We start from the raw sequence: 11424 nt of genomic DNA, 5'->3' as shown, positions 1-11424 counted from the left end.
CATCCAGCTCTTGGTTTCAGCTCAGGTCATGATCTCATTGTGGGTTGGAGCCCCGTGTCGGGCTCTGCGCTAACAGTGCGGAGCCTACTTGGGATTCTCTCTCTCTCTCTCTCTCAAAATAAATAAGTAAACTTAAAAAAAAAAAGTAAAAAATAAAAAGGAAAGCATACTTATGAACTTCCTGCTAAAAGGAGCATGAGAGGAAGCCAGATGGCAGTTATCAAAAGTGTTTGGCAGCCTGCGATTGAAAGGGATATAATCACAGAAAAACTCAGCTTGTGTCTGAATAATTTTCTGAAGGTTTCTTGCCTCAAACTTTCCTAATCTTTGAATAATTTTGTTGGTTAATGATAACAATGAAGAGAGCTTCAGAGAAGTCCTCTTTTACCTAAGGGAATTAAGGAATCTGACAGAAATAAGGAGCAAGTCTTTGTGGTATTAATAAAGGCTGTGTCTGCGCTCACACTCACGGACAGCACCGCCTGACTGCGGGCGCTTTCCCTGCGGTAGACCCTGGCCCCAAATAATGTTTACCTGTTAGATATTTTACTTTAGCTCGCGCTCTCTCATCTGCATCAAAATACCAAACAGTTATTGCGTACCTACAAGAAAATTTAGAATAGGGTTAAGAATGATCACACCGGGGGGAAGAAAAAAAGTGGTAAGCTCTTCCAACAGCCTATTAAAACGTGTAATGTCAAAGTAATGCCTAAATTGAATGATCTCAGAGGATAACAACCCACCTCTCCAGGAAGCTCAACGCTCAAGAGTATAGCAGAGGGCAAGAGCACCTAACAGTGATGTTGCCAAGTTGACGAGTTTTTATGATGTTCTTACCACCTACTTAACCTGCTCGATTATCTGTTTTGCAAGCCCACAGTAGATCGGAAACAGACAATAAGAAGGTAAAAGAACTGGCTGTTACAGAAAAAGCACACTATCAATAGCATTAAGTTCCGCAGAACAGAACCCCAGGCCTGGGGTCCTGTGGAGAGGGGAGGGCTAACAGTTTGAACCGCTTCTGAGGACGTTGCTGAATTACCGCAAAGACTGAGGGACGTTTACAAGTTTATAACTTGGAGCCATCAAGAAAGACTTCAAATTATGCTAAGAGTTCTCAGGATTTTTACCAAAACAATTACACTCTGTTTTAACATTTCAAGTTTATTTAGCTAAACTCCATTCCTCTGAAAACTTCACTTAATTGGAAGAGCTCATTCCACAAATAAAGGAAGAATCTCTGATTTATCAAATACTACAGAGCACAGTTACAGCTTCTGGTACCAATAATGGGCAAAGTGCACACATACACACAGGAAGTAAAAACACCCTATAAATGGTAATTCCTTAGAACACAACAGTGAAACCATCATGCAGATTCTGGCCAGGGCTCCCTGGTGGGGGAGCAACACGGATCGAATGAAGAGCCCGTGAATGTGAACTGAAAGCGTCTCAAGGAAGGAGTCAAAGGCAGAGGAGAGTCAGAGTCTGGGAGTCTGGACAACTGGGCAAAGTGAGGTTCACAGATCACTCAGCTGCGGAGTGACAACAAGGAGGTCAAAATGAGGCCTCCTGACTTCCAGATTCTGCTCCTTCCAGAGCTCCAGCACCCTTCTAACCATGTAGCCTCTTCTATTTTTCCCAGTGGCCTTGGCAATGGGAAAGGTGCACAGATATTGCCCCAAATTTTCAGTTACTTAGTAATTGGAGTCCTCCCATCTGGATCAACCCCTTCTCTAGCCAGTAGTCCTCACCAGAACACAGCTGGAAACTCACACGCCATTCTATTCTTCTGCCCTGATCTCCCATCAACCTACTCAAGAGTCCTCCTCACATTAACTCTGCGCTTCTGGTCATTCTGGGCCCAGCTGAGCTCCTCTCTTCACTGTGACACTTGGCTCATCTAGTCCATCTTTTCCAATTAATGCCACTCTCTCCCTCTTCCAACGTCCTGTAGCATCTACTCTCCACAGCTGTTTGGCATTTACTACCTAAAAATGTCCACTCTCTCTTTATCTAGAAATGATACAAGCAGACCATACTCTTAAGATTCCATAAAAAGGAAGGTCTATGAAGCCGTTTCTAGGTCAAAGGGGTTTTAAAGAAGCAGCAGGAGCAGAGACGGGCACCGGGTGCCAGCAGGAGAGATGGGAGAGTCAGGACAGGCACATCATCTGATGGGACAGGATCCCCCCTGGTTTCCATCTGTGGCTTCTTAGGATCTCTTACCACAAACTACTAGGCTTGCTACCAGCTGTGTGAATCAGGGTTAAAGGCAACACAGCTCAGAAGGAAGAAAAGAGGGGCACCTGGCTGGCTTAGTCGGTAGAACATGCAACTGTTGACCTCGGAGGTCGCTGGGTATAGGGATTACTTCAAACAAAAAAAATGCAAAGAAGGAAAAAGAGAGATGACAACAAAGTCTTTGGAATTGGAGCCACACTGGGGCTGGCCCACGCCTAGCATCACCGGGTAAAGCCCGCTCTTCTCCTGTTGTATCTGAGGCTAGGCCTCCTCTGCCCCCACCTACCCACTGAATGCCGGTAATTCACTACCATGATGCTCAAGGTCCCTTCTGTAATGAAAAGTGGGTATCTGAAAATGCTATTTTTCTATAAATATTTATAATGAGGTCCGCAACATCTTCCATTTTAATACTCTTAACATTTCAATGTAGGAAAATGGCAGAAAGAATATTTAATAAGGCTCACAGATGCTTATTATTAAAGCTGAAGAGTTACTTGGCTAACATGAACTCCCACACATGGCAACTTTTTCCTCCTCACTTCTACTCTCTGAGTGCTTCTGATTTTTCTGTTTTGTAAAATTTTTCTACATTATCCCTCTTTTTCCTCCCTCACTCTCTTTTAAAAAACTGCCCTTTTCCTTCTCTGTAGAATCCTTCTATCCCCCAAATGACTATCACAGAATTGCAGAATGGACAGTAGTTAGAGATGCATAAGACAAGGAGACAGGGCTGGAGACAGATGGCCTGTATTTCCATTTCTTAGCCTAAACATAAGTGGCTGTGCAAAGAAAGTCACAAACGCTTGGCACTGAACTGGGAATAAATCATATAAAATTATCCAAATTAAAAGTTATGACTGAAGCATTATGATAAAGATTACTCGAGAACAGGAAGATAGCAGAAAACTTTCAAGTATATCCTATCTATCCCCTCCTCTTCTACCACAGTCTTTCCCAAATTTTTCTTAAAAGGAATACTACCTTGTAGCATATGCTGGTTGTACTTCATGAGGGTTGCGACGGTCAGACCAGAAAAACAGCAGTCTATCAAATTTGGGTTCAATGTCAGCAAACTGGGCTTTGCCTTCTGGAAAAATTCGAAGTATACCTCCACTTACCTAAGGAAAAGAGCCAAATATTTGAGTATGAGAGTAAGAATACTATAAAATTAAATTGATGGGGGGCGGGGGGAGATCATTTCAGAATCAAAATTCTTAACTGGATTATTCACAAATACATTCCAATTAACAAGATATGAAAAGGAGCTGAGATTCCAAGTACATGCAATGATATGAGGAAAAATTCATTTTTTTTAGGGACTTTTTTGTAAATATTTGGTGAAACAGATGAATATTCTGAATTCAAAAGGCTTAAACATGACACTTGGAAGTTTTAAGAACTAGTCATTACACCTTTCTGATTTAGGTATGCTAATGATATGCTTAATTAGCCTATTCTTTAAAAATGTGTCCGTTTCAATTACTATAAATGGTTAAGTATGTCAAATAAAGGGCTTACTGTGTTTTAACGTTCAACAGTAATTAACAGGACAGTCACAAATTTAATGGCTCTTACTTAAGGAATTCAACCTATCAGTAGAAAGTGTCCTCATTTATGATCATCACTGCGGTCATTTTATTAGAAATGGGGGCTCTCCCTTGCAAGACCGGGCCTCACACATTGATGGCTAGCTGCTTACAGCACTGGATTCCATCCAGAAAGGATAATTACTATTCATCCATATACACATCCTTCTCTATCTGGGATCAGATGGACTCACCTATTTATTCCCATACCAACCGAGTGTCTACTGTTCTGGGACCTGTGCCGGGCCCTCAGGACAGAGGAGGGAACAGTGCACACAGATGCTGTCCTTGTGGTACTTACAATCTGGGGGGAATTAAAGTGAGGCAAAACCCACCCAACTGAGTAGCTCTTTACCCTTGAAGAACTGAACTCCTAAGCAGGTAGATTCTAAAACTGAAAGGAACTCATACTTAATCAAGACATCAAGGAGGTTGAGCCTATGCCCAGAATCTGTAGACAAGCTGTTTATCAGGCTCATCCTTAAGTTAAACTTGAGCTACTGTGTACCCTGGCCTGCCTTCCTCAAGCTCTCTTCAGATGGATTCCCGTGGCACTCATGCAAACATCTAAAGAATCTCTAGACTGTGACCAAGAACATATCCTTTCTTCCCCTGGCCCTTTGACTGGAGTCGCTGGGAATATCACAGGTGATCTGCTGAAAATATTTGAAAACAGGTAATTAAAGCTTCGAATCCCCCTGTGGGAAACCTTCCCTGAACCCTGAATTAGGTGGCCCCCTACGTGGTCCCACAGCAATCTATCCTGCACTGGGCATAAGCAATTGTTAATGTACTCATCTGTTCCCTCCACTAGATTCCAAGCTCCATGAGGGTTATTTCTATTTCTGGTCTATTTCCAGCATCCAGAATGATGTCTGGCATGCTGTACATACTCAGTGTAATCTTGCAATGGAAGCTTTTAGATCTATATACAAAAATCCTAATAACTTTTTTCTTCTTATGTACTAATTTAGAAACTACGTATTAATGACCTTGGCTAGGTCATATCAAAACTAAAAGGAGATCAGCCTAGAAAGAACCTAACAAAATACAGAAGTTAGGAGTTGTTCAAACATATTTCTAGCTGTCAAGATATTCACAGAATTGGGGAGAAATATTTTTTAAGTTTTAACCGAAGTTACATCAATCTGTTTTGTATGTTGGGCTCAAGGTGAATGACCAAATTTCTTTCTTTTAAACTTTGAAAGCTGTAATAGAAAAACCATGCACGTTGTAATGCCTCAACATCTACTTAGTAGTAAAACTTACCTTCATTTTGAACTTGGGCAAAACCAGAGGAAAATCTTTAAATCAGTGTAACACAGAAAGATTTTTAGAACAACACTGTGAGCATGCCTTAGGTTTTAGGGTATGATTTAGGATAGGACCAGGTTTTTACATAATTAAGACTTGGTGCTTTCCATTTCTGTGTATATGTTTGTTTGTGGGAGGGAAGTGTTTAAAGGTTATTTGATTTTTAAAAATTACTGGGGCACTTGGGTGGCTCAGTCAGTTAAGCATCCGACTTCAACTCAGGTCATGATCTCATGGGTCATGAGTTCGAGGCCCATGTCAGACTCAGTGCTGACAGCTCAGAGCCTGGAGCTTGCTTCAGATTCTGTCTCCCTCTTTCTCTGCCCTTCCCCCGCTCATGCATATGCACACACACACAAACACACACACACATATACACACTCTCTCTCTCTCTCTCTCTCTCAAAAATGAAGAAACATTAAAAAAAAAATTACCCTGGCTATACAGGTGTGTTCCCTCTGAAAATCCACAGGGCTATTATATACAGTGTGTTCATTTTTCTATTTGAATATTTTGCTTCAATAAAAGTAAATACAGATTTTAAAAAATCAACCCAAAATTAGTTTAAACAACCTACAAAGCAGTAACAAAGCATGACATACTTCTGAGGTTTCAATCATTTAAACTCAAGTGAAACTCAGGCTAATATAAGGAAATAAATATTTAAAACAAGAGAAAATGTACTGTAAACTCTAGTAGGTTTTACAGGATTTGTCAGCACTGATAAACTTCTAGTTTTTCCATAATCAGGAGAGAAGGAATCCTGCCTCCAATATTCAATTCAATAACCCAATGCCAGACAGTATCGCTGCAACAAGAAGTAGGAAATAACCCATAATAATTATTTATATATAATCTCCCTCAAAAGCCGTTATAAAACAAGTGTTCTCAGAAGTGTTTTTTATAAAAGCCACTAAAACGTATATATTTTAATTAAATACATTTTGGTATCGGTTAAATTTGGGGGGGCACCTGGCTGGCTCCATCAGTAGAGCATGCGACTCTTGATCCCGGGGTCGTGAGTTCGAGCCCCCCGTTGGGAGTAGAGCTTACTTAAAAGAGAAAAAACAACAACAACAAAATGTTACATTTGGATGAATGCTCTAATATCTGAAAACAAGGGAATCCACTTTTTGAGACATATTATTAGATTTCACTTACAAAGATCCACTCCTAATACCCAAGACTGAAACAAATCTAAGAAATTTTAGACTATTCCATGTGTGAAAGACAGTCTCACCTAAGAGGAATCTGAGTCTTAATACCTATGAGAAAAAAAAAAAAAAGAAAAAAAAAAAGAACGGTCAAGCAAGCTGCATACCTTGGCATCCCAGTCTTTATTAAGATAATATATACACGTCACACATCTTCCATCTCCATTTGGATTATCAACGTGACGTACATAACCCGTTCCGTTGCCTGGATAACAAGCAACCATAGCCTGTAATAATAACGATGATGGTTTTAAAAGTCTATACATACATGAATAAAAAGGAAAACATTTTATAAAAGAAATCTCTGATTTGGGACTACTTTTACACTTACATTCTCCTAAACAAAAACCGTATTTTGTAGGTAAGAAAAGGCGAAGATATTCTACGTTGACACAAAGACTACAAAGGTAGGTTGGTGAGTAATCCAAAGCCTGGGGAAATCTGCTTCACGGTGAAGGGAAGAACTGGTATCGAAGAATCAGAGAGTATCACTTGGCTGTTACAAGCCATGTGCCCTTGCTTAAAAACCCCAAAGGTCAGAAGGATTCAGGAACTACTTTCACCTTCATTCGTACTGATAATCAAGATCAAGTGAGTCTTTGTTCTGCTCCAGGGGAGACTTCTATCATCCCTGAGCTCAACCAAAGAACACCTACATTATTACTGTCTGACGGCCAAACACCCAATCTGACACTGTCTCTGAATTTAGTTCAACTCCAAACATTAACTCATTTGTCAGTGACTTTAAAAAAAAAAAAAAAAAAAAAAGGCTAAGTGTAAAATTAGCACGTGACTCACTCCCCCTCAAACCAGAAAGAAAGTCGTTTTTTCACTCAGATTATAACAAGATGTAGTTCAGAAGACCGTTGGGTTAATAAACATGAAGGTGAAGAGAGGTCTAAAATAGAAAGCACTAAAAGAACTCATAAGTTCTATGACCGTAGTACATAGTAACCAACTGAAATTAGAAAGAGTGATTAAAAACAAAAAACCTCAGGAATTATGCAAAGAACAAAAATAAAGATGGTCACCACTTATTCCCGAAATCTTTCACTTCTCCAATCTCTTCATGGATTGAAGTCAATAGGGTCAGTATTTTTTTTTTAATAGGGTCAGTATTAATGTCAATGAATTAGTATAAAGTTATTACACACTAATTAAGTTACATCATTATTTAAAGGATAAATGGCAAATGCTAATTTTTAAAATTCATATTCAACTGATTAGTGAATAAGTAACTCAGTGTTCCATCTCTGAGAGACTAGGAAGCATTTTAAACCTGAAGGCTTAAAAAAAAAAAAAAAAATCACATTTTCATAAACAGCCTGGACCTACAGCTCTTTCAGAAGCAGAATTTTTGGTAAACATTCCATACGTCTCTATTTTTTCTGATTCCATGTAGACTTACATGCTTTCTCTTGGGACTTGAGGTTGGTAGTAACAGGCAGAACAGCATGAGCTCAGTGGATTAAATAAACCCAAATAATTTCCTTGTCACTAGCAGCTAGGAAAGGCATGTGTAGCAGACCTTGAACAGTAGTATAAGAAGGTACCAATTCAGGGTGCCTGCGGGACTCGGTCAGTTAAGTGTCCAACTCTTGGTTTCGGTTCAGGTCACGATCTCATGGTTTGTGAGATCAAGCCCCATGTCAGGCAGGCTCCATGATGAGACTGCTTGTGATTCTCTCTCTCTGCCCCCCCCCCCCCCTGCGAGTGCATGCACACACTCTCTCTCACAAAATAAATAAAACTTAAAACAAAACCAAAACACCCAACCTGAAGTCTTCTCTAAAGTGATCTCATCTTAAAAAAAGTTCACTGAGGCCTCTCCAGCTATCTGGTAACCTGAGCATATCTTGAGCAAAGAACAAAGGGGAAAATCTTTCTTTGTTCATCCACCCACCACCCCACCCCATCCATCCCATAGCAAACACCCCCTGAGCATCAACTATGTACCTGAAAGGCCTTGGTAGGGAGGGGCTACAATGATGAACAAAACAGAGTCTCTTGTTTTCATTTATTATGGAACTTAGTGTAGTGAATAAATAACCAATAAACAGATATAATGTTAGGTAGTTATCTTTTCATAAAGTTGAAGGACACAGAAAACAGGATGATTTCTAGAACAGAAATCAAGGAAGACCTCTCTGAGGAGCTCACATCTGAGCAGAGACTAAAATGAAGGGAGTGGCAGGTTGTGCAAATATCTGTGGGTGAGCACTGTGGCTGAGAGAAAATGAGAGCAAAGGCCGAAATGGCTGGGCTGAGTGGAAAACCATCGCAGGCCAGCTGGACTAGAGTGAGCAAGGGCAAATTAGGAAGGGTTCAGCAAGCCATGGTAAGGACTTCGGATACTGCTCTAAAAGGGACACAAAGCCAATGGAAACACACCTGATCAATGTTTCAAGAAGGTCGGTTTCAGTTCTGGATGCATAAAACATGGCAACTGCAATAACCTCAGTATCACCTACTAGCTGACGTTTGCCAGATGCTGACCATCCGCCCACACTGTTCTAAGAGATTTGCGTGTAAGAACTCCTCGGATACAACCACACGAGGTAAAAAGTATCATTATCCTGGTCTTCATTTAACTGTGAGGGAAACAGAGTCCCAGAAAGGCTAATTAACACACTCAGGGTCATGTGACAGTAGAGCCAGGTATACTGCAGGCAATGTAGTTTGGAATCCACGTACCGAACCGCTACATGAGGCTGCGGGGAAGAAAGAGTGAGAAAACAAAGGCGGCCAGCTGGCTGCTGTAGTTTCTAGCAGAGAAACAGAAAGGGAGGCTGCCCAGGCTGGCAGAGTGGGGCATACTCTGAAGGCAGAAAAGCAAGGTGATTTGCTAACAAAGCGCAAGTGGAAATCGGGAAGAGTCAAGGATGACTTCAAGGTTCTCTACCTATATCATCGGATGAATGGAGTTAAGTCTTCCCCAAAATGGAAATACTAGGTGAAAGATCGGTTTTTATTAAAAAGGGGAAAGAAGTTTCTCAGCAATGGTCAGGATGAGCCAGACACCCCAGAGCAGAACAAAACTGCACAGCGGGATTATGGTTCGACGTGGGATCTGTTTGTACTGGTCACTTCTAAACTGCTTTCCTTGGAATCCTGGGGTTATGTAGAGGTAAGGGAAGGGGGGGTGGAGGAGGGGAAGTGAGTGGGGGAGGATGGGGGGAGGCACTGAAATGAGAAGAGACCTGGGCGCCTGGGTGGCTCGGTCGGTTAAGCGTCCGACTTCAGCTCAGGTCATGATCTCACGGTCCGTGGGTTCGAGCCCCGCGTCAGGCTCTGTGCCGACAGCTCAGAGCCTGGAGCCTGTTTCAGATTCTGTGTTTCCCTCTCTCTGTGACCCTCCCCCGTTCATGCTCTGTCTCTGTCTCAAAAATAAATAAACGTTAAAAAAAAAAAAAATTAAAAAAAAAAAAAAAAAGAAACGAGAAGAGACCAAAGTAGGCGGTTCTGCCCCAACCTTCAACTAGGGGCAGCATTTCCCCGCATGCTGGTTTGCAACTGAGGAAGCAAGGCCAGGAGTGAGTCCCCAGAGCACATCCCTGCAGGCAGACACTAGGAGGGCAGAGCCTAAGCATACCCAGAAAAACCAGATTGTCACAGGAAACCTGTGAGCCGGGCCGGGGGGGGGGGGGGGGGGGGGGGGGGGGGGGGGGGGGGGGGGGGGGGGGGGGGGGGGGCACTCCTAGAGGTTCTGGGGAAAGAGAAAAGAGAAACCCTGTAGGAAACCTGCAAAGGTCTGGATGAATTCATTCAAATACTGATATGGGGACAGTGCATTTAGTAACTGACGCACCGCACGTACCAAGACTCCTCTCATTTGGACTGTAGAAAACACAAAAAGGTATTTCTCTAGGGCTCGGGATTAAGAAGGGCACTTGTCTTGATGAGCACCGGGAGATGTGTAGAATTGGTGAATTGCTACATTGTACACATGAAACTAACATAACCCCATATGTTAACTGGAATCAAAATAAAAACTTAAAAACAGTAAAAAAAGGTATTTCTCTAATCTCATGAAATCTGGCAGCTACAACTGTCTTCAGTCAGTATTCATATTTAAACAAAGTTATCCTAAAAGATCTGAATTATCAAAATTTAAAGTTCCTTAAACACCGGGGTGGCTCGGTCAGTTGAGCGTCTGACTCTTGATTTCGGCAAAGGCATGATCCCAGGGTTGTGGCATCAAGTCCCAAAGGTGGGCTCTGCACTGGAACCTGCTCGGGATTCTCTCTCTTCCTCTCTCTGCCCCTTCCCTGCTCACTCTCAATAAATAAATGAATGAATAAAGTTCCTCAAAAGTAACATAGCTTTTCCAGTTCTTCCAGTTTTGAAATGATATTCATGCTCTATTTCTTAATTGGTACTTTTGTTTTCCTAGTGCATTTTATATATATTTGTGTAAAAAAGACTCTGGGGGCGCCTGGGTGGCGCAGTCGGTTAAGCGTCCGACTTCAGCCAGGTCACGATCTCGCGGTCCGTGAGTTCGAGCCCCGTGTCGGGCTCTGGGCTGATGGCTCAGAGCCTGGAGCCTGTTTCCGATTCTGTGTCTCCCTCTCTCTCTGCCCCTCCCCCGTTTATGCTCTGTCTCTCTCTGTCCCAAAAATAAATAAACGTTGAAAAATTTTAAAAAAATATATAAAAAAAAATAAATAAAAAAATTAAAAAAAAAAAAAGACTCTGATGTTGCTGTTCTTGTGTTGTTTGCTTTCAATATGCACCTAACATGCTCTTATTCATAATACTTTTAGTAAACTCACTTTTTTTTCTATGAATCAGTTGGTAAAGCAACTAATAGCCACTCATTCTAATCTAGATGTCATCAGCAGCCTTAAAAAATATTTATGGCACTGACTGGAATTTAAACAAAAACTTTAAAAAAGGAATTTAAAAAAAATGTTATTTATGGCACACCTACCGTATTGCAACTACAAAAAGGGCTGCTATGGTAGCTGTCTCAAAGGACTTAACTGCAAAGAAAAAAAAAATAGGCACACACAAAACAAATAAACTGAGTCGTATAAATAATAAACAGAAAAAGAATCCTGAAA

General features: G+C 41.4%; 1 protein-coding gene across 4 annotated transcripts in view; it reads right to left on the bottom strand.

Annotated features, from left to right (window-relative positions):
- EGLN1 (egl-9 family hypoxia inducible factor 1) overlaps positions 1-11424 on the bottom strand; it is a 58466-nt gene that overhangs the window by 3518 nt on the left and 43524 nt on the right. Inside the window, exons 2-4 of one of the 4 annotated variants that reach the window (XM_045437368.1) lie at positions 6469-6588; positions 3229-3365; positions 535-602 (exon numbers count right to left, since the gene is read on the bottom strand). In XM_045437368.1, coding sequence (XP_045293324.1) covers positions 535-602; positions 3229-3365; positions 6469-6588 — 325 coding nt within the window. The remainder of the gene's footprint in view (positions 1-534; positions 603-3228; positions 3366-6468; positions 6589-11424) is intronic. The other 3 variants (XM_045437371.1, XM_045437369.1, XM_045437370.1) reach the window with 3 other exon arrangements.

The sequence above is a fragment of the Leopardus geoffroyi genome, chromosome D2 (assembly GCF_018350155.1).
Source record: "Leopardus geoffroyi isolate Oge1 chromosome D2, O.geoffroyi_Oge1_pat1.0, whole genome shotgun sequence".
Lineage (NCBI taxonomy): Eukaryota > Metazoa > Chordata > Mammalia > Carnivora > Felidae > Leopardus > Leopardus geoffroyi.
Note: the sequence above shows the minus strand (reverse complement) of the source record. Positions and strands in the feature narration are given on the sequence as shown.